The following is a 21316-nucleotide window of genomic DNA, read 5'->3' as shown; positions in this document are numbered from 1 at the left end:
CCTTATGGCCGATGTCAGGCGCAACAGCCACTTGGATCGAGTCTGATTCCTGAAACTCCCGACTTGTCCTTGCTGCCATTTGCTGCCGCTCTCCAGGTCGGGGAAATCATAGATCGACGTTGCCGCCTACGCTCATCTCCAGAATCTTACTCCGGATGAAATCGTTCTTGTCCCTCACACTATCATACTCTGTAACAACCTGAACCTTAAGGCTCCCAGCGTACAATGAGCGCGTCTCCGGTGTCGGGACTGCGCTTTGGTTTTCCAGAACGCGAGCGGTTTGCCACGCCCCACTTGCGCCCTTCCGGTTACGTTCGTCGTTCTTGTGTGGTTGGGAGTGTACATCATTTACTGTAACTTTCATTCTTCATTGGAGTTAGGTTAGGTTGGAGTATGTATCGAAGACAAGCGAGGAAATAGTTGCTTTTTCTGTGCGCGGGATCCGACTGATATCAAAATGCTCTATTCTATCGGCAGGCGCGCTCTGCCCAGGCTTCCACGCGACTATGGCTATGGCGGGGTGGAGGGGCAGCGATAAGAGCAGAGCGATAGTCGATATCAGGCGGCCGCGGCGCAGTCACTTTCCCTCAGGCAAGCTATACTATCCCATAGAACGCCTCCAATATGCTCCAACAGATAAGCAGTAGGGTAAATATCCCATTGGTAACTTCTTGATATGTAACATCCAGGATCTCGGCCGGTCGACTGTAGTCACACTACCCCTGTGCTGTCCTGCTACTTTATACCCCTGCAAGCATAGTATAGCATGCTCAAGCTCCAACCTGTAACCGCGATATGCAGCGCCAACCAGGATCAGACTTAGATTGATAATAGCATTTACACATGACTTGCGATCTATTATCTCTGTCCTCTCGCTGTGATTTACAGATACCGTCGCAAATATGTTCTGTTGGTGGTCAGCAGGTACCGATGTCTGGGATAGGATGGCCGGCTGAGTTCGATTTCGATCACCGTCGCGTGGGGTGGGATCTGGGGAAGCCTGCTCATTATTTCGATATCCGATATTCGAATGAGCAGGCTGTAATTAATATTCAGTCCTATCGAGGTCTACCTTATCCGAAGCTGGGTCCTTTGATACGTGCAGTGCTTTTACTATAGTAGTCGGCGTGGACTTGGAGTACCTGGCCCTGGAGTAGTTCTTGCAGTCTTAGCGTTTCGTGCCTTACATGACTGCCGGGCGTGTATTTTGCCGAACGCCCAATTTATCCAGTACCGACCACTACCAGACCTCGAGACAACGCCCACAAACCCGAGCTGGGTACGAGGCCAAAGATAGAAATATTGGACAGAGGCGCAGTGAGGCGTAAACGTGGCAATACAAAACCCCCTGGTATACATTGAATGTCCAACAAAACTGCGCCTTTTTCCCTGAAACAAAAGAATGGATCGAAATTCGCGGCTGCCAAAATGTACCGAAAATAGTGGGCAGGAACGGGGCTGACGGTTTTTTTCAGTGTAAGTTACCGGCAGGAGGCAAAAAAAAGAAGGCGCAACTGATTTAAAGTGACCCCCCCACCCACAGAACACTTACCTCTTCACTCTTAAACTCCATCCCCTCCATCTTCTCTCCTCTCTGCTTCTTCTACTTCATCTCCATTCCATCCTCCCGTTAACGATTCTGTTATCAAAACCAGCAGACTTTTGACTTGTATCGTGCGCATCTGTCTATCGTTGACCACACATCACTTATCTCATCTTTCCCACTTCACATTTACACATTCAGACATCATGGTGAGTCACACCTTGAAGGGTCCTACGAACTACGGGGATTCTTCGCTTTTATCTGTGCCCCCGGGCATTCTCTCCGATCATGATTGCTAATCGATGGATGCTTCTAGGCTGAATCAACTACTGTCTCCAATACGGAGAATGTGCGTGTTTACCACGATCGACTTGAGGACTTTATGTCTCGATAGTCGGACTCTATACTAATTTTACCTGCAGCTTATGAAATACATGAGCCTCGACCAGCGAGGTTCTGTTATGGCCGAGTACATCTGGATTGATGCCAACGGCGGTACTCGCAGCAAGACCAAGGTACGTTATTGACGCCCCATCCACTGCACAGTTCCTGGACGGATGCGGCCGGCGGTTCTCGACACCGTCAACCGAATTCACCGCGTTACATCGCTCCCTGCGCCTACCCACTCCACGTGTCGTCTTGTTTCACTGAGAATACTAACTGGCCTGTTGTTTAGACCCTCTCCAAGGCCCCCAAGAACGTCGACGAGCTCCCAGAATGGAACTTTGACGGCTCATCAACGTCTCAGGCTCCCGGTGACAACTCTGATGTCTACCTCCGCCCCGTTGCTATCTATCCCGATCCCTTCCGTCTCGGTGACAACGTCCTCGTCCTTTGCGAGACCTGGGACGCCGATGGATCGCCCAACAAGTTCAACTACCGTCACGACTGCAACCGCCTGATGGAGACACACGCCAAGGAGGAGTTCTGGTTTGGTCTTGAGCAGGAGTACACCCTCCTCGGCCCCGATGGCTGGCCTTACGGATGGCCCAAGGGCGGTTTCCCCGGTGCCCAGGGTCCTTACTACTGTGGTGTCGGTACCGGCAAGGTCTACTGCCGTGATATCGTCGAGGCTCATTACCGTGCCTGTCTCTACGCCGGTATCAAGATCTCCGGTATTAACGCCGAGGTCATGCCTTCCCAATGGGAGTACCAGGTTGGCCCTTGCCAGGGTATCGAGATGGGTGACCACCTCTGGCTCTCCCGCTTCCTCCTGCACCGTGTCGCTGAGGAGTTCGGCGTCAAGATCTCCTTCGAGCCCAAGCCTATCAAGGGTGAGTGGAACGGTGCCGGTCTGCACACCAACGTTTCTACTACCGCCACTCGTGCCGAGGGTGGTATGAAGGCCATCGAGGGTTACATGAAGAAGCTCGAGGCCCGCCACGTCGAGCACATCGCCGTCTACGGTGAGGGTAACGAGGAGCGTCTTACCGGTCGTCACGAGACCGGCAACATCGACAAGTTCTCTTACGGTGTCGCCGATCGTGGTGGCTCCATCCGTATCCCTCGCCAGGTCGCCAAGGATGGCAAGGGTTACTTCGAGGACCGTCGTCCCGCTTCCAACGCGGATCCTTACCAGATTACTGGTATCATTGCTGAGACTGTAAGTTCCTTGATCTGATCTTCTGCTTGAACCATGCTAACTGTCGCAGCTCTGCGGTGGTCTGTAAATTTGTCAAAACTTTCGATTTAGCGCTCGTATACCCGCCGGGGTGAGGGTACGAGAACAAAAGAGCAGCTAGGCCGTTTGGGAGCAGCATAGAATTATCTTGTCCTTTCTTCTCGGTGGAGTTGGTTTTCGATGCCACGGCTTGCCTTTTGCTTTCTTTATCCCGCTGCTGGTTTTGCATGCAAATTCTTTCATTTGTTAATGGGGTTATGTGTTACGTATAGCATAGATCCGGCATGGCCACGGATACATAGGACGATATCCAAAGGAATGATATCCAACATTTTCGAACCCACTCTTTGTCCTCTTCATAAGTCTCTTGCATTTCTAATGTTACTCAAGCTTGTAGATCCTTCCATCATCGTGAGGAAGCAGTGGACTGCTGTAGAATTGTGTTTGTCACCTCCGATCTCTGGCAGGGAGTGTCTCCCTCCGATTTCCAGGTCCGGGTCGTTTCCTGAGCCCGCCATGCTACGCTTATTCAGTCCTGTCCGGGGAATGTGAAGCCGGGGCTTACCATCGCCAGAATCGTCTAGGCCTGACTTCTTACCAATGCTTGGCTTTACTAATTGGAACAGGCAAGAAGAAGAATTGACAACCATCCCTATCTCACCCCGCCAAAAAGGAAAAAAAGAAAAGAAGGACAAGTCGTCCACTACTCTGTCGACATCCAAACCTAGCTCAGGCGGATTCGCCGCTGGTGTTGGCTTCATGTATTTCATAAGATTCTCTGTATTACTCCCTGCAAACCCCAGTATCAAGGATGTCTTCGCTATGCAGGTCATCAGGAACATCTGTAGTAGAAGTTAGTAAATCGGACATTCGTTACCCCACATATTCTACAATTCTAACAGTAAGAACCCCCCTACCTAGAAATCACCAACTCTACCTTGAACTTTGCGATGAGCGCTGGCTAGACAAACAAACCCGACAACACTTGGTGGATATATGTCTCGCTCACTGTAGGTGGCTTAGAAATCATGAAGGAGCATGCGTTGTGAATTAGTCCCTGGAAGGTTCTCTCGGGCACGTCGTCCAGGGACATGATTGATTGATGGATGAAGACTGGTTAGGGCTTTGTTGTTCGGGATGCCGGGTAAAGGGGCCGTGCCCAAGGCCTCGGTATATCGCTGCGAATTACAGCAGCGGTTCCGCGTGCTCAATGAGTAACTTGAGGCCATATCACAACTCCCATTGACGTTTGATTTTCCTCTACCTGTCTTGTTTAGAATCGGGATATTTCCGAACCGGGACCCACAACTTTACCTCGGCGGACCATGAACCCCTCCGAGTCATTGCAACGCCACTCGAGTACTTAGAGAAAGGACATCAACGTACCTGGTACTCGTCCTCCAAGGTCCTCTGGCTTGGTTATAGATATACGAACTCGCAACTCTGCATCATGTCTTACAAAGGCTGCTGTATCTGCGGTAGCATCCAGGTCTCGCTGAAGGAGCAGCCGCCGAACTCGCTGAGATGTTATTGGTATGCCCCCTGACTATCCAGGTCCTTGTTAGGCATACTGTTTGTTAACTATGACTATAGTCGAAACTGCGCTAGATCTGGTGGCGGTTAGTCTATGGCCTCTACTCACTCTAGTCCTAACTCGCGGCACCACTGGCTGACTTGATAAGGCTCATCCATCAACTATGTCGTCGATGAGCCTGAGTTCAGCCTCCAAGATACGGGCTCACTCAAGTCGTTCGAAGACTCCCAGACTCTGAGCGGGAATACCATTCTTGTGAGTTATCACCTGCAACAATACACCTAATGTACTACCATAGATAAGTGCTCGGCAATTAGCTGATCACGAATACAGCGTCAATTCTGCGGGAACTGTGGCAGGTATGCCACCAACCATAACATCTCACCATGACTAGAATATCTGTGCTAACTTGCGTCTAGCCCCGTAGCAACAAAAAGCCCCAAATTCCCCGGTAAAGCCCTCGTCAAGGCGTCTTTGTTTGACACCATCTCGCCTCCGAAAGCAGAGGTCTTTACGGATCGGCGGCAGGAGTGGCAGAGGCCTGTTGAGGGGGCCGAGCAGGGTTGATTTGAACAGTTGTTCTTACGTTGGGTATCGTGATTGGGAAGGGGATGTGAGATATGGTCTAGCGAGTTAGCAATTCATTGATGTTCAGAGAGCTATAATACCGTACTGACATACCAAGCTAAGTTCCTCTCGTTCAGCAACTGATTGTCCTTGACAGCACGAGAGTCAAAAGAAGGAAAGGGAAGTATACTACCTATCTAGATATGGTAGCAATTGACGTAGTTCATGCTACCGTACCGCTACCGTACCGGTACCGGATAGAGAACTATAGAAGAAGCCAAGAGCGATGAACAGACTCGTCATCTTCGATGTTGCCTGCCTTTATGATTCTACTCGCCAAGCTGCATCACAATGAGAAAGGCAGCTCCAGAATTCTCGCACGACCATTCAGTTCAGAGGAAACCCGACTGTTTCTTCAATATCCATTGCGCAATTCGGACGGGGAAGGAGGCTTCTGTGCTTGGTGGCGGTCTCTTGGGCGCTATGGTACCTGGGAAAGTCCGATAGACGACCAGACTTTGACTACTCTGAGTTGATTTATATTTGGCATCAATGCAGTCAGCGCTTGCAACGTGGCTGAGCGTGAAGATGCAGGCTGTTGCAGCAAGCCTGTGTTCTTATTGGCTAAGGCCGCAATTCCTCTACGCGAGGCTGGGAGATTTAGCGCGCTTACGGACTACGGACTATGGCCCCTCTCAGCGGATAACATGTCTACATCTTCCTGGATCAGGGGCGGCTCTGGGACAAAATTGCTGAATCCTGACAGCCTCATCATCCACCTTTGTCGAGATTGTCGAGCATGTCAGGCTCGAATTCGGCCGCAGACGATGGGCCCGAGCAGTCTCAGGAGCGGCGGCTACCCCTCTATGTCAACATTGCACATTTCAGCGTCTGTGCAGACGAAGAATGTCCGTTCGAGACGATCGAAGAGACGCATTTAGTGATCAAGAAGAATCGGGTCAATATTGCGAGGAAGCCTGATGCTGCGGTCGCTTTATCTTATGCCTGGGGGCATTTCGAGCACACCAAGAGACTGCTTGGACACAGCCCGGAAGGGAAACCGATGCATGTCATCCTTGGTGCCGAATGGAACACTGACGACTTTTCGCAGTCATTGGTACGGCTCTCTGCGGAGCAAGGAGGTTGCTGGATCGACCAGCTGTGCATGCCACAAAAGAACGAGGAGGAGGTCAGGAAGACGCTGGCCAGTATCCCTTCTGTGTATCGCACCCTCGACGTGATCGTGCTGTTTCCAGGGGCGCCCTGCAAATGTCTGCGTGAAGAGCTTGATGAGATGAACCGCGCCAAAGAAGATGGGACGTACGAAGAGTACATGGAGGCTCGACCGCCGCGCATAATCGACACTCTCCACAACAGCTGCATGAATATCATCCCCGTATCTTCCTGGTTTACGAGGGTTTGGACGCGCCAGGAGATGATCTACGCCCAGAGGATCAGAGTGGTGTGGACGACGATGGGGGTTTCGCCATGTGCCGAGGAGTTTGACCTGATGGAAGGAACTGAGGTGGCGGAAGAGCTGGACAAGTTCTCCCCATTCTTACGTCTGCAGCAGAGGGAGCATGCGAAAAGTTCATACGACACCAACTATGCGCCGATCTTCGACAGAGGCGTTTGGTTCTGTCTTTGGCATGCTTTGAGAGTTGGAACGGTGCTCAGCAGACAACATCTCCTAATGGCAATCTACATGTCCGCTGGCCGGCTGAAGAATGCCCTATACAAGGTTTTGACTCGAAAGAACACTGCTAGTGACCCCTACGAAGGCTCAAGGCAACGGGCTTTACTTAAAAGCAACAGACACGGGTGCGTTGCTGCACGAACTAGCCGAGGGATCTTCCTCCAGTCAGCCGTGTGGGCGTTTATGTTCTGGATGAGACGAAGCGAGGGCTGGACTGACTTGACGGTTGAGCATGAGATCTACATGTTCTTCGCCGGCGAGCTGCTGACAGTTCCACCCCCTCGGTATCCCGACTCGAAGAGGAGTCAACTCCAGCAGTTTCTCCACGATCTGGAGAATAACTCGTCGTCAGCGCGGTCGTGCACCCAACCAAAGGACTACGTCAATTCGGTCTGGGTTGATTGTCCGGACTATGTCTTGCCTAGAATGACGGGCGATAAAAAAGCTAAGTTACCGGCTCTTCTTGACGACGCATTGAATCAGCTGCGTTTGGATCATGGCTGTGCACCAATAACGAGTGCCCCGTCGGGTATGTTTGGTGCCCAGGCTTCAACGGGGCTCTGGGTACCGTCAAAATACCTTCTGGAAGACGAGGTCCACACTGACGGAGACGTGTATAAACCAATACTAAGCACAGTATCTCTTCCCTTAACCGACACCGGCTCCATACCTCTGCGCCTGACAGGTCAAGGTGACATTTCGCTATCAGACATGGCTGTTGACTATGAAAACGAGTACGGCAACCTGTCGACAAAGGCTGCCTGGGAGATAATCCACAGAATAACTCGCTCCTGGTCAGTTATCCAGGTCCCAAACCGCCTTTCTTACCTGACCGGGCCCACCGGCGTCCGTTCTGCAAAGGAGGAGCAAGGGGTGAAAGAGAAACACAGCGAAGACCTTAGAGCGCTCCTCCATAATGCGGAGAATCTAGCCGGGTTTCTCTATCGGGTCGTATTCAAAGTATGGATGGCCGGCGGCTCTCCCCTCTCCAGCAAAGCCTTCGCCGAGGAAGCCAACCACCCCGGCCGCAAAATCGAAGATCTTGACAGAGAAGAAGAGTTCATCACGAAGATTGAATTCTCCGTTGGCGACGACCAGCCCTCGACAGATTACGACTGGATCAAGAAGGAGCTTAACCACGGCCATCTGCTGTATATTGCTGTTGCGCGCGCACTGGGGCTATGGTGTTGGCGGGTTTGTCGGGTGAAGGGTCTGAGATTGATGGTCTCGTTGCGTTCGGATCCCCCGTGCATTGGCTTTGCACATCCGGACTTTTTCGACAAGTGGAAGGGTCAGGAGGGGACTGTTACCCGCACGGTTAGGCTTCTGTCTGGGTTGATGTATGAGATTGTGCATGTGCCTGGAAGTGAAACTGGAAAGGAAGGGGACGAGGCGCAGCCGGAGCAGTATCGGGTCTTTGGTGTATGGGTGCCTGTTAATGACATTCCAAAAGAGAATGTGTATGCCGAGGTGAAACGGGGGGCATCAGATGCATTTATTATATAAATGATTCCAATAGCTTGGGAAGAGGAGTTTGAGACGAGCCTATCTTCTTGCAATACCCACCAAGGCTCGAAGGACTTGATATGCACGATGGTACCTTCCCTCCCACGTAGATTGCTTTCCAATCTATTCTAGACGTCAAGCTACTCTTCGCAATCTTGAGATCGGTGTAAAGGGCAGCAGAATTGTCCCTGCATTTGAATAGCATGATATCGCGCCTGAGACTAGGTAAGAATCCGAAGCCACCTATACCTAGCTATGAAAGGTCCGTAAGAAGGTAACCTCCGCTGCTTGATACCACCCTTACCTAGATAGACAGGAATACCTATGGCATGAAATCTATGTACTAGTAGACACCAGTGAATATCTGAAACCGGAGGACATATTATAGGAGGCAAAGGTCTTTTCCATTGGCGAGCGAATGAGCTGGCCGTTGGTTCATTCAGATCCAAGTACCCCCATAAGTGCTAGCTAGATGCTGTTCGATATGATGCCCAGACAGCTAGTCGGGAATGGTTTTGCCGTGGCGTGCCGAGCAAGCCCTAACTCGGCCCAAGGGCCCCGGGGGCACAGTCTAGACCCCCGCCTGGGCATGCTCCGGGTAGATTTTTAAAACGAGAGTAAAGAACTTCCACTGAGCTTTAAGTTCTGATACCTTGTTAAGGCATATATGATGCTCGAGACGAGGCCTGTGTCTGTCTTACTGGTCACGAGCATCAGTCAGAGCCATGATATTCAGTACAAAGGAAGCGAATGGAAGACCAGAAACTGCTCGACGTACCTAAAGTACTTAACAGATCTAAGGGGTCCTTGGTAGCTTAAGCTACCTCTGTACATGTCCCATAATCCCTAGGTACCATAGCTAGCACCACCGTCCTCCGAACCCCCCGTAACTCCCCACCACCGCGTGGCGAGACAAGGATCCAGCCTAGCAGGGGACAATTCTAGCTCCGCTTATCAGTCGGACCCAGAACTAAGTCCCATGATAGGGACTAGCTTGCCCTACTAGCCAGTAGATAAAGGCTCAAGTTTCCTATCAGATAACGCTGCTTATCAAGGTTATCATGGCTGTGGGGGCAACCCGGCGGCTCGGATGAGACCCGGCCGGGGTGGCTAGGGTTGCAATATCTAGGCCTGAGCCGCTGGGATGGATGGATGGACTGTCATACCGGTGCTGTCGACCTACGACCAACTCCTACCTATACTAGTTGCCGACACTCACTGGTAGTAAGGCCGGCAAAATGAACACCGCTAAATCCCCAACCGTCAACATGGCACCCACCACCACAGATACATCCCCCGACGCCGACAAAGACATCGAGCTATCCAAGCCCGACCCCCTCCAAGACCACGACCTAATCACCGGCACCCTCCTCCCAGAATACAGCGATACTTATCTACGCAAGCTCCGGTGGAAAATCGACCTCTTCCTCCTCCCGCTAATGTGGCTCTGCTACGGCACGCAACAAGCCGACAAAACCAGCCTATCAATCCAAGCCGTCTTCGGCATACGCGAAGACATGCACCTCGTCGGCGACCAGTACAACTGGCTGACCACAATCTTCTACCTGAGCTACATGGTCTGCGAATTCCCCGGAAACTGGGCGATGCAGAAGCTGCACACGGGGAAATTCTTGAGCGTCGTTATTGTAACCTGGGGCGTGATTGTGCTCTGTGTGGCGTTTGCGAAGAACTGGGCGCATCTTATGGTGCTGCGCACGTTGCAGGGGGCGCTCGAGTGTACGATTAGTCCGACGTTTATGCTGCTTACGGGCAGTTGGTATACGAGTCAAGAGCATACGCTCCGTTCCCTGATTTGGGGGACGAGCAATGCCGGCATGAATATCATTGCGGGGTTGAGTATGTATGGGATTGGACTTAGGGCTCAGAAGAATCCGGATGGGTTGGCGGCTGTACGTTTCCTCCCTATCCACCCAATCACCTAGGATAAGGGACGTGCTAACAGATGTATGCAGTGGAAAGGAATCTCCTTCTTCCTCGGCGGACTCACCATTTTCTGCGGAATCCTGGTCTGGTTCATACTCGGCACACCACGCGAAGTGCGCTGGCTATCAGAGGAGGAAAAGAACGCCGCCATTGCACGGGTGATGGCGAACCAGACGGGCTCAGACCGCGAGAAACGCTCCGAGTTCAAGTGGGAGCAGGTCTGGTCGACGTTTAAAGATCCGCAGATGTACTTCTTTTTCTTTGTGACCATCGTCAATGCCCTCCCTAACGGCGCGAACACGACCTTCTCGAAACTTATCTGGAAGTCGTTTGGTTTTAGCAGTCTGGAGACGTTGTTGAAAGGCTCTACGCCGTACTATGCTATTAGTATTGTGTGGTTTGTTACGGTGGGGGTTGTGACGTTTCGGTGGCCGAATTTGAGATGTGAGTGTCTTCCTTTTATATGGTATTTTGGCGGGAATGTTAGGGTTGTGCAGGTGCTAATAAGTGGATATGTGCAGTCCTCATGATGATGTCCTCCCTCGTCCCAGCCTTCATCGGCATGATTGCCCTCTCCCAACTGCCTACAGACAGCATGCAATGGACGCGCTGGGGCATGTACATCATGCAGGTGTTTGGCACCTTGCCTGGGCTGAGTACGTTTCACTCCCTCTATCCACCATCGAACCCAACAACCCCTAACCATTCATCATCTTTCTAACGTGTATGTGTTTGCAGTGATATGGACCTTCCTCCCCTCCAACGTCGCCGGCCGGACCAAGAAAACCGTCATCTCGACCATCCTCTTCATCGCATACTGCGTCGGCAACGCCGTCGGCGCGCAGATGATGGTCCCCTCCGATGCGCCCAAGTATACGCGGGGGATTACGGCGTGTGGCGTGTTGTATGTGGTGGAGTTTTGCTCGATGGGGCTTTGGAGGTTTTATTGTACGTCCACCACCTACCCATCCAAATGCGTTGAGCGAGGCGTGAAAGGGAAATTGGAGGGTGTTGCTAATGGCTATCGTATAGATATTTGGGAGAATAAACGGAGGGATAGGGTCGTTGCGAGTATGGGGCTCTCCGAAGAAGAGTGTGAACGGTTAGGACGGGTAAATGCGGAGGGGGATATGACGGATCGGGAGAATATTCATTTTCGGTATAAGTATTAGACCTCGAGGGGAGGCTTTTAGGGGCTATATATAAGCGGATAGTTTGGGCTAACTTGGATTAATGAATGTGGTTTTGCTTCACCCGATTTCTCAGGTCTAGTTAGGGCTATCTGACCAGCCTGGCCACATAGGTCATGGTTTTCAACTCCTTATCTAAATTCAGGACCATAACTCGAGCTGAGGCTGGTGGACAGCAAGGTAAGATCCTTTATGACAAGAATAAACATATGTTCAAGTGCTTCGCTTATAATTGTTCTTACTGCGTACGGTTGTTGTACTCCGAAAGCAGGTCAATGCCTGGAGTCCAAAGACACGTACTGTAGGTACCCTCTACACCCAAAGTCTCTATGTCATAGAATTGTTTTGGATAAATCTCGCTAGATCTTTCTATTTAGAGGGACGGGATAGTCAAAGGTTTATATATTTCATTTTATAGTATAGCCGGTCTATACGCAAGACCCATAACCAATGAAATCTAAGCCCAGTATCTCTCTACAACCCTCCTCACTCTCTCAATCGCAAGCCGAATCTGCTCCTCCGTCGGCGTCGCGAACGAGAACCGAAAGTGCGCCGTGCCCTCCTCTGCACCCCGTTCCCTCGTCGTAACCTTATCCCTCCCCTGCCACGGATGATAATACGAGCCCGGCGTTAGTAGCACAAGCTCCGTCGCCAGAGCCTCCCAGAGCTCCGTCGCAAATGTTTGCTCGGGATCAACGTTCCCAGAATCAGACGAGATCTCAGCAAACCGGCTAACGTCCTTAAAGTACCACTTCGACCACACGAACATCCCAGCTTCAGGATCAATAAAGCTAAAAACCGGCGTGAGACCCGCAAAAGTCTCAAGACAGGCAACGAACCCCTCTGCCTTTGGAACCGGCGATTCACCCGCCGGAAGGACCTTAAAATACTTATAAAACGCACCGACCAGCCAATCCCGTCTGACGCGGTACTGCTCCTGGAGTCGCTGCAACCATTCAAGATACCCATCCACACCCCATTTCCTCAGGAGTGCCAAAATGAATGCTTGGCTTAATCCAGCTGGATCCTGCGTCTCGACTTCCGTGGCGCGGAGGAGCCGTTCTGTGAAGAGTGGGTTTGCGATGAAGTAGCCCAACCGGAGACCGGGGAAGAGGGTCTTGGAAAAGGATTCGAGCCGGATTACTCGGGCTTGTGTGTCGAGGGAGAGGAAGGAGGGGGTCAGGGTGTTTAGGAATGTTGTGGTGTCCAGTGGGGTGAATTTGGTTTCTTGGGGTGTGGTGGTAGAAGAGGGGTTGTAGGAGGGGTATTGGAGGAAGTAGTAGGGGTCGTCTTCGACGATTATGATGTCTGTCGTATTTTCTGTCAGTTGGGTTGGGAAAGGGTTGTTTAGGTCGGTAAGAGAACGTACCGAATTCAACGCAGACATCGTAGATCTCCTTCCTTCTTTCTCGTGAGATTGAGAGACCTGTGGGGTTTGATCCTACGGCGACGAGGTACAACCTGCCCAGACTATTAGCCCCATCGTGCTACCCCAATGAAAAACAGAAGGGTAGACTTACACCCTCGGCCTCCTCGCCCCCCTAGCACTTTCATCCCAATTAACCAGCGTCTCCCTCAGCACAGCCGCCGAAATCCCCTGCGCATCCGCCGAAACAGGGACTGCCCTCACACCCAGCGGGATCCAGAGCGCCTGCGCAGACGGGTACGTGTACTCTTCAACAAGAACGAAATCGTCGTCTTCGCAGAGCATGCCTACGACTTTGGCCCAGGCGTTTGTGTTGCCGGGATGTAAGAGACACTCGTACTCGCAGGGTGGTGAGTGAACCACGTCTGTTAGTTCTTTGCATAGGGAGAGGAGGGCTTTGTTTCCTGTTCCAGAACCTGGTGAAGGATAATTAGTGAGTTTCTTTGGTGTAGGGAGGGGGGGATGGATGGGGAAGGAGGTACCGTATTGCAGAAACTGCGTCAAGTCAAGATCACCGGGGTTCGAGCCGCGACCCAGCGTAAGAGGAATCAGGTCATCAGCCGCATCGCCCTTGTCGACATCCGGCATTGACGAGGACGGAGCCAGACAGTCGAATTTCGCCCCGTGGAGGGGGAAGAGCGAGGGGTGGGGGAGGCCTACAATATTGTCAATACATCATCACATATCTCTAGGCAACAGGGGAAGGAAGCGTACCACCAGCAAGACTAATCATGCCATCCTGCCCCATAAACTTGATGATATCCTTGAGCGGCGACGGATGGCGCGCCTTGCTCTTCCTGTTGATGTGGTGGGAGAGGTCCGCTGGACCAGTTGCGCCAATGCTGCCCATCCTGTCGGTGGTCTTATCTTATCGTCTTTCAGGGGCTATGCAAGACTTCAGTAGATTCCGGGCGTGGGAATATGCCTGTCGAGTTCTTGTAGTGCGAGTGTCCCCAACGGCCCGGGATCCGACCGTGCGTGGAGTTTGCCCGGGGAGTTGGAGTAGACACCATGACTCGATAAGATACTCCAATCGATTGCGAGATGAGATAAGGAAACTGGAAGAGATTACGTTCATTGTTGAAGAAAGTTGTCGAAGGGTTGAATAAAGTGTTGTAGTCATGAGAATGAGGATGAGACTGAGATTGAGTCGCAGGAACGACTTGCGCGTCGGCCAAGGCCTTTGTTTCTCCCTCTCTCCTCCCTTCGATCCCATCTTGACAACACTTTGAGCCACCACAATGGGAAACACAATCTCCTACACCGAAACCCCCGTCGAACTTTCCCTCGGAGACAAAGGCACAATCCGCGGCGTCCAACTCGACACCAAATCCCGCCGATTCGCCGGAATCCCCTACGCCCTCCCACCAACAGGCCAACACCGCTGGCGGAAACCGCGCCCATTACCACCAAACTACACCTACAGCCAGAACGGATCTAAACCCTACGACGGAACGACATTCAAACCCGTCTGCCCGCAAAAAGCATACCACGTCGGCGGCAGCGCCGAGGGCGGCGACGGCGCCTACAGCGAGGACTGCCTATTCGTGAACATCTGGACTCCGATCCCTGATCCCAAAGATCCAGAGAAGAAATGGCCGGTCATGCTCTGGTTACATGGCGGGTGGTTCCAGATGGGCGATCCCAGTCAGGAACCCGGGATGGATCCGACGGAGCTGATTGCGACGGGGAAACTTGATGCGATTGTCGTTGCGATTGGGTATAGACTGAACGTGTTTGGATTCCTTGCGGCTCCGGAGTTGTTGGACGATGAGGATGAGAATGGCGTCTCGGCGGGCAATTTCGGCCTCTGGGACCAGCGCCTTGCGGCCGAGTGGGTGTATGAACATATTGGGCTTTTTGGAGGTGATCGTGACAATATTACCCTTGCGGGACGGAGCGCCGGGGCGTACAGTGTTGAGGCGCAAATGCTGTTTGAGTTTCGAAAAGACTGGGAGACTGAAACAGAGGGTGGGAGACCGCTGTATAGGCGGTTATTCATGGACTCCAATGCCATTCCTGCTCAGCCGAAGTCGCTGAATGACACGAGAGAGCAGTTTGATGAGCTTTGCGCGTACTTTGGCATTGACTTGCAGAGCTCGAGTACGGAGAAGCTGGCGAGATTACGACAGAAGACGCCGCAGGAGCTTGTTGCTGCTATTCCGAACTTGAAAAATCACACTTTCCGGCCGGTGACGGATGACCTCTTCATTCATCAGGGAATGGTGGAGTACCTTGCAAGCAAGGAGTTTGCTTCAGAGTTCAAGGCGAAAAAGGCGAAGCTGTTGATTGGAGAAGTCCTGAACGAGGAGACGCTGTACTCGACGTATAACAGTCCGACTGAGCCAACCGTTGAGGCATTGAGAACGCAAATCGGGAACTACTACGCGCCCAATGTGACGGAGCGGGCGCTGCAGTGCTATAAGCTGCCGGAATCGAAGGATCTGGATGAGTGGAAGAAGTTGTTTGGTACGCTTTCTCCAACTAGACCCCAAGCCAAAGTGGATACTGACCATTAGTACAGGCCAGATTATCTCCGACGGCCAAGTCCGCGCGCCCTCTCGCGCTCTCGTCTCGAATCTTGTTGCCAATGGAGTCACCTTGGCCGATATATGGCGATATCAGATTGCCTACCGACTCTCCTTCATTGACGAAAAAGTAGCCCCGATGTCGTTTGGTGTTGCGCATGCCATGGATAAGCCATTCTGGAAGTAAGCACATCCCTTTTTCCTTATATTCGGTGTCAGTTGCTGATAAGCGGTGACCAGCTTCTCAATCTGCTACGGCCCAACACCCGCAGAAAGAAAGTTGATGGAAGACTGGATTAAGAACCTCGTTGCATTCGTGAATGATAAGCAGGACTTCGAGTTTGGGACGAAGACCACGCAGGAGATGAAGGTTATCACACCTGAAGGTCGGATTGAGGTGAGGAAGGATGAGCGGTGGGAGGAGTTGTTGAGCATTGGTGAGATGTTTGCTCAGTGATGAAACGTTCCATGGTTGGGCATTAATCAAACAATACGAGTACCTACTATGGTACCTGCTCTGACCATTGCAGAAGCTCCGAGTATATTTCTTTAGTTCTAGGTCACTTCAAGCACCCTGTAGATGGCGTCATCATCAACTGTAGCAGCTGCTATATCAGGCCCGGTATAGGGATGGTGGTTTCTGCTATACGTAAGCACCGGTCAGGGTCCTGGTCAGATCCTTTGATGAATCCGCCCGATTGGAGCAATACTTGGGTGTAAACTATGTCTATCACAGCATCGAATGAGATCTACCAGGCAGCTGTATTTTAATCCAATGCTTTGCCTGGAAACAAAATTTCTAAGCATGTCGTAATCCCGTCCTGGCATGAAGGATGTGGCGCAGTTCTACCAACAGCAAATCAGCACAGCTGAACTAGTTGCGTAGGTTCACTGGACATCAAGGGTACTGCAATAATGGCCGCGCGGATATAGGGTTTTCTACATGCATCTACCCGGAGTAGGAACGGTTGTCTTTGTCTATGAAGATCCCATCACAGAAAGAAGTGTGTGGCTTAGCCTGTTCAACAGCCAATCAAGGCGCACGGCTTGCACTCATCCTCTGGATTAGACTTCCAAGGCCAGGGCCGCGCGGACATATACCCTTAAGCATAAGGAAACAGTTCTCATTGTCTCTTTCCATCCCGTCTATGCATGTGGCTGACCTGTTACATCTTCGCAGGAAGAAGGGTTACGTAGATCTCGCCAGCCACAATCCAGTGGCCCTAAGTATACGCACAAGCCACGTGTTTCATGTAACGTTTCACTCGAAAATAAGGTTCATGGTTTGCCGAGATCTGAGCCAATCAGGTTCCACTGAGCTGTATACTCCCTGCTATAGGTAGCAACGTCACCCTGGATAGATGGAGCACGGCAATAGATCCGATGGTGAACGGGATGGATGAAGGATGGCAGTGTATCCTTAATCTACTGCGGGGTTCCTCGAGACTCAATATATCTTTCGCGCGCTTTCCAGGTTACTCTCTTTTCTTTTCTTCTGTCCTACCACACACTTTCCAAGCAACAATAATCTCTCAAAGATGTATTTCTCAAAAATCTTCTCTTCAGCCTTGCTCATTCCTGCATTGGCAAGCCTGGCGCTTGCGCAGTCCTTCAACCTCTACGCTTACGGGACGGGGATCGGTGGCCTCCCTGTGCATTATGCCGACGGTAAGCGCTCCTTCCAAGGTTGTCAGGCTAAGCGGGCGGAGCATTAACAGACAGTCTTATAGGCAACGCCGTTGTTAGCAAGGGGGCCGTTAATGCCGTTACTGATGCTGTTGTCTCATGTATGTCTACGCACCCAGTCCCCTGTCCCTACAATCACAAACAGTTTAGACTAACCCTATAATCGCAGTCACAAAAGACACAACCCACCTCCTCAGCAGCCCCGACGCATCCAGCTCGCAGGGATCCTTCGCAACCGCTTTCTTCTACGTCCCTGGGTCTTCCTCAACTTCTCACGCCGTCGGCTTCACGACCGACGAACCCTCCACAACCGATCGCGTCACCGATAAGTTCGCGTGGTATGGATCTACGCTGCTTGTTCAGGGCGAGGGTGGACAGTTAACTTCGTCGTTTTACCTTAAGGAGAGTGATGTGAGTGGGGTGTATGAGTTGCTTTGGGGCGTTTTGGGGGATGAGTATATTAGTGTTGGGTTGAGGTCTGTGGCGCCGGCTGTGTAGGGATGGAGGTTTAGAAAACTGGAGGCGTACTCTTTGGTCAGTGATAGGAGGGTTTATTATTGTATTTTATTTCTGACTTCAGGTGTGAACTATGTCTTTGAGGCTTCTGCAGGTGGGAACCTCGACAGTGGCATCTTGTCCTAATATCTATTTACATCATACCTAGGCCATCCCGTCAAATGGAACCTGGAACGGTATAACCAGCTTACTAGATCAACAAGGGCTAGCCAAAGGCTCTGGTGTATCTTAACAGTAGCATGATCAGCATCAGAACGTAGCTAGAAATCATTCGCCCAATATGCATCTCACGACTCGGAATGGGCCGACTACCCCTCATATCATTGTTGTCTAGACAGGGCTTCTTTAGGGCCATCGTCCGATGGATCCATTCGTGATGCCGCCATATAGATAACCCAGAGAGGTGGAAAAGAGGGCAGCTGGATTGGCTATGCCCTTAACTAGCATTATTCGGTTGTGGTGAATTGACAAAGTCTATCTACGTCCGTAAGGTGTCCTGGGGATAAGATGCGAATGGGATGCCTGTGGTTATAGCCAATGTAGCAGCACTTACCAAAAATCTGGTTAATTAAACAGGCACCTCTACTCTACGACGCCACCGTAGGCAGGACCCGGATCCTTAAGCCATAAACAACCTAGCTCCGTCACCTGACAGCGCGCCTTTATCCTCTAACTCGTGCCTGGTGCCGCGTCTCCCTTTCACCTACGCGTCGAGATCAAACCTATCTACAACGTCCTATATACACGGCTACTCTTCCTACCATGCCTCCCCGTCTCCACGCCAAGATCGACAGATACCGCAGACGCCGGCATTCTCTCATCGCGGCGAGCGTCCTCACCCTGATGATGGCCTGGTACTACTAGCACCGGCTCCGCCCGCGCCATTTCCGGAAAGCTCGTGCTGCGAGAGAAAGGCCCCGCGGGCTGCATCGGTCTCGGCGTCCGTCATGGCTTAGTACTAGGTCTCCTGAATTGAAGAGCGGGCTCATATTTTGTGCATCTGAAGAGCTGAGTACGCCGTATCCGATGTGATGTGGGATGGATTAGGCGGAATTTATTCAATTGACGCATTTTGGCGCTTTGATAATGCGACTGGGCGGCCATAGACCTGAGATCACGTTCTCCCCATCTACCAGTAGTTACGCAGGTCTCAAAAGGCGACGTTGGCCCGTTGAACTGGTTTCCTGGATTGTTGCTGGATTGTCTACCCCGTACTAGAAGCGCCTTTGGTACATCAATCCGGCTATGGTACTTGATGATGCAACCTTTGGTTTCCCCATGAGGCCACTCAACCTAGCCTAGCAGGTTTAGTTCGGATCCCTCGGTCAGCGTCACATCACTAGTAAGCGAGCTACTCGTGACTTGTTATAAAGAAGCCATAGCCTCTCTCTTGGGTAGAGCTGCAGCTGGACATATTCCTAGTCTACCGGTCCTTCAAGCAGACAGAGGGCCCTTCACCTCCAAGATACCATCACTGGAGCACCTTCCAACCGAACTCATCGAAACCATCGTGTCGTTTCTAGACCTGAACGACGTTCGCAATTTCCGTTCAGCCAGCCCAGTCCTCGCATTCCGAGCATCCGGCCACCATTTCAAATCTTATCTCCGCCGCAAACATGTGGACCTTACGGAACCCTCCCTCCGCCACTTCGTGTAGGCAACAAAGGCCGGTGGACTTGCAAGACCTCGTTCTCGTTGGCGTTGTTAACAATCCAAAGTGGCTTATAAGGCACCTCAAGGACCCCACCGATGACGGTGCAAACAGCCAGTCCGTCGGTCCAGACGAGCTAGAACAGACGAAACAGGACCTGGATATCCTTACCAAGCGGCAGTCGGACTACGAGGGATTGCGCGCATTGGGAACGGACGTAATGCTACTCAGCGAGGCATTCGGCGATCTCAAGGCGGACACTGATAACAGCCGGCTTTCATCACTGTCGCTACAGGTTATGGTGTACCGCCTCGATGCCGAGCAGAGACTCCCACCTGCGGACGGCGGTAGCTGGAAGCTCATCTGGCAAGCTGCAGCCGATACATTCCATACTACAATCCAGGCCCTGACTGCGAGTGAGCTGACTGTGGAGAAGTTCGACATCTACGGCTCCCAAGAGTGCTGTAGCCTAGCTTGCACCGAGTTGAGCACTGTTGACTTCGACGCTGAGGGTCTCGCTGCCGCCCTTGCGTCCTTGCGGGGCCTGTCCGTGAGCTTTTCAGACCGGATCATCAATTTGAGAAATGTGGATATCGGCGAGACCGGCGACTCCGCGGATGACGTCGACGGGAAGCACAGGAGCTCGAAGACTTTCGCGAAAGCGAAGATATCAACGCAGAGTTACGAGAAGAGGCGAACTTCACCGGGCTCGCTCGATTGTTGCGACTCTGCAGCGGCCCCGAAGATGTAGAGCTACATCATTACCAGTTCTCGATCGACAGGTACAATGAAGAAAGAGTCCACCGAGACTGGTTCCTGCGGCGTATAATTTCCATGACGCAGTTCTCTCATCTCAGACGCTGTAGCCTTCAAGGGCTGCGGACTACCGAAGAAGACCTATTGGCGGTCTTGCAGGAAACAGCGCCAACGATATCGGAGCTGGAGCTGCATATGGTTAAGCTTCTGTCAGGACGATTCAGATCACTCTTCGACTAATACACGAGCGGAGAGAGCCGTATGGAAAGACTTTATTTTGAAGATCTGTTCGAGCCACACGAGCAGGCCCATGTATACTTCGATGGGGAGACCGGAAAGCCCCCGCTCATAGACCACGATCGTCCTTATAGTAATATGCTGGACAGAAAGGGTCTCGAGGTTAGGCGCCTTCACATCTCTTGATACAGGCATGTTTCGGTCTCCGGCTGCGCGTATGCGTTGGCTGAGACACAGGAGCCGCGGATATGGGCGGCCATAAGCACTGAGTCAATGGATTGGTAAAATGAGTACTGAAGGCCTAGAATATGCTTACGCCGTCTGCTAGTGCGGGTGTGATAGTAACGTCGAGTCCTGGTCCGGCTGCTGCTAGTCCTAGTTCTGGTGCTGGGGATGGGGTTGGGGCTAGTGCTAGTGCGGTTGCATTTTCTGGCAGTACGGTCACGGTGTCTGTCGCGACGACTGGTGGTTCTGAGAAGGTATGTCTCCGATTCTTTAATCTGGGTTCATTATCGCTTAGATTTTTGGTTCGCTGACTGGCTATGTACTATAGTACCCTGAAAAGGTGGGTCGTCACTGGCACCGCCATCACGGCCACGGTTATCACCACTAAGAGTGTGGACATTGCTGAGAGGGGCTAACAGAGAGGATACTTTCGGTTTGTTTATATAAGATCGATGTGCGAGATAAATGTACCTAAAGGCCCTGAATAATCGAACGGCATAATGTCATTGTATATTGTGTAAAACAATGAAGCTTTTGCTGGCCCTGGGCACTCGCGTGAGGTGATTTCCAGATCTTGGCTGAGCCTCTCAGATGTGGACCTAGCCTGCCCGAACCAATTGACTCCGTCAATCTCCGAGAGCGAACTGTATAGATTGCAAATCTCGCCGCACCATCATCTAATTTACCATA

General features: G+C 51.7%; 9 protein-coding genes across 9 annotated transcripts; 8 read left to right on the top strand and 1 right to left on the bottom strand.

The window, feature by feature from the left end:
- Positions 1-1222: 1222 nt before the first annotated feature.
- On the top strand, positions 1223-3367 carry glnA (glutamate--ammonia ligase). Its single transcript, XM_073733898.1, has 5 exons — positions 1223-1752; positions 1860-1892; positions 1966-2058; positions 2220-3146; positions 3196-3367. Exons 1-5 carry the CDS (start codon positions 1750-1752, stop codon positions 3211-3213), a joined length of 1074 nt encoding a protein of 357 aa, XP_073590201.1. The 5' UTR covers positions 1223-1749; the 3' UTR covers positions 3214-3367.
- Positions 3368-4614: 1247 nt separating this feature from the next.
- BDW74DRAFT_172935 (GFA family protein) lies at positions 4615-5265 on the top strand (the record flags this gene model as incomplete). The annotated part of the gene is made up of 5 exons (XM_073727701.1): positions 4615-4697; positions 4758-4783; positions 4847-4953; positions 5032-5057; positions 5118-5265. The coding sequence occupies 5 exons, from the start codon at positions 4615-4617 to the stop codon at positions 5263-5265; spliced, it is 390 nt and encodes a 129-aa protein (XP_073590200.1).
- Positions 5266-6013: 748 nt separating this feature from the next.
- Positions 6014-8553, top strand: BDW74DRAFT_142947 (uncharacterized protein). Its single transcript, XM_073722806.1, has one exon. The coding sequence runs from the start codon at positions 6065-6067 to the stop codon at positions 8465-8467; it is 2403 nt and encodes an 800-aa protein (XP_073590199.1). The 5' UTR covers positions 6014-6064; the 3' UTR covers positions 8468-8553.
- A 1182-nt stretch (positions 8554-9735) lies between these two features.
- Positions 9736-11583, top strand: BDW74DRAFT_164934 (uncharacterized protein; the record flags this gene model as incomplete). Its single annotated transcript, XM_073726348.1, has 5 exons — positions 9736-10377; positions 10441-10855; positions 10933-11067; positions 11150-11359; positions 11444-11583. The coding sequence occupies 5 exons, from the start codon at positions 9736-9738 to the stop codon at positions 11581-11583; spliced, it is 1542 nt and encodes a 513-aa protein (XP_073590198.1).
- A 475-nt stretch (positions 11584-12058) lies between these two features.
- On the bottom strand, positions 12059-13877 carry BDW74DRAFT_172932 (uncharacterized protein; the record flags this gene model as incomplete). The annotated part of the gene is made up of 5 exons (XM_073727700.1): positions 12059-12909; positions 12971-13062; positions 13122-13443; positions 13510-13683; positions 13742-13877. 5 exons carry the CDS (start codon positions 13875-13877, stop codon positions 12059-12061), a joined length of 1575 nt encoding a protein of 524 aa, XP_073590197.1.
- Positions 13878-14268: 391 nt separating this feature from the next.
- On the top strand, positions 14269-16012 carry BDW74DRAFT_184793 (uncharacterized protein; the record flags this gene model as incomplete). The annotated part of the gene is made up of 3 exons (XM_073730898.1): positions 14269-15496; positions 15552-15738; positions 15796-16012. 3 exons carry the CDS (start codon positions 14269-14271, stop codon positions 16010-16012), a joined length of 1632 nt encoding a protein of 543 aa, XP_073590196.1.
- A 1038-nt stretch (positions 16013-17050) lies between these two features.
- BDW74DRAFT_142946 (uncharacterized protein) lies at positions 17051-17866 on the top strand. The gene is made up of 3 exons (XM_073722805.1): positions 17051-17223; positions 17286-17342; positions 17411-17866. The coding sequence occupies exons 1-3, from the start codon at positions 17094-17096 to the stop codon at positions 17737-17739; spliced, it is 516 nt and encodes a 171-aa protein (XP_073590195.1). The 5' UTR covers positions 17051-17093; the 3' UTR covers positions 17740-17866.
- A 1177-nt stretch (positions 17867-19043) lies between these two features.
- Positions 19044-20367, top strand: BDW74DRAFT_8545 (uncharacterized protein). Its single transcript, XM_073733895.1, has one exon. The coding sequence runs from the start codon at positions 19374-19376 to the stop codon at positions 20157-20159; it is 786 nt and encodes a 261-aa protein (XP_073590194.1). The 5' UTR covers positions 19044-19373; the 3' UTR covers positions 20160-20367.
- Positions 20368-20709: 342 nt separating this feature from the next.
- Positions 20710-21014, top strand: BDW74DRAFT_172928 (uncharacterized protein; the record flags this gene model as incomplete). The annotated part of the gene is made up of 2 exons (XM_073727699.1): positions 20710-20880; positions 20955-21014. 2 exons carry the CDS (start codon positions 20710-20712, stop codon positions 21012-21014), a joined length of 231 nt encoding a protein of 76 aa, XP_073590193.1.
- Between the last annotated feature and the right edge of the window lie 302 nt (positions 21015-21316).

Source organism: Aspergillus multicolor, assembly GCF_047715735.1.
Source record: "Aspergillus multicolor strain CBS 133.54 unplaced genomic scaffold BDW74scaffold_1, whole genome shotgun sequence".
Classification (NCBI taxonomy): Eukaryota; Fungi; Ascomycota; class Eurotiomycetes; order Eurotiales; family Aspergillaceae; genus Aspergillus; species Aspergillus multicolor.
Note: the sequence above shows the minus strand (reverse complement) of the source record. Positions and strands in the feature narration are given on the sequence as shown.

Coding starts and splice junctions, on each gene's coding strand:
- BDW74DRAFT_8545 (XM_073733895.1), top strand. CDS start 19,374: ATGTGGACCTTACGGAACCCTCCCTCCGCCACTTCGTGTAGGCAACAA.
- BDW74DRAFT_142946 (XM_073722805.1), top strand. CDS start 17,094: ATGTATTTCTCAAAAATCTTCTCTTCAGCCTTGCTCATTCCTGCATTG. Junction 17,224..17,285: donor CCCTGTGCATTATGCCGACG/GTAAGCGCTCCT, acceptor ACAGTCTTATAG/GCAACGCCGTTGTTAGCAAG. Junction 17,343..17,410: donor TACTGATGCTGTTGTCTCAT/GTATGTCTACGC, acceptor CTATAATCGCAG/TCACAAAAGACACAACCCAC.
- glnA (XM_073733898.1), top strand. Junction 1,893..1,965: donor CTGTCTCCAATACGGAGAAT/GTGCGTGTTTAC, acceptor TTTTACCTGCAG/CTTATGAAATACATGAGCCT. Junction 2,059..2,219: donor GTACTCGCAGCAAGACCAAG/GTACGTTATTGA, acceptor CCTGTTGTTTAG/ACCCTCTCCAAGGCCCCCAA.
- BDW74DRAFT_142947 (XM_073722806.1), top strand. CDS start 6,065: ATGTCAGGCTCGAATTCGGCCGCAGACGATGGGCCCGAGCAGTCTCAG.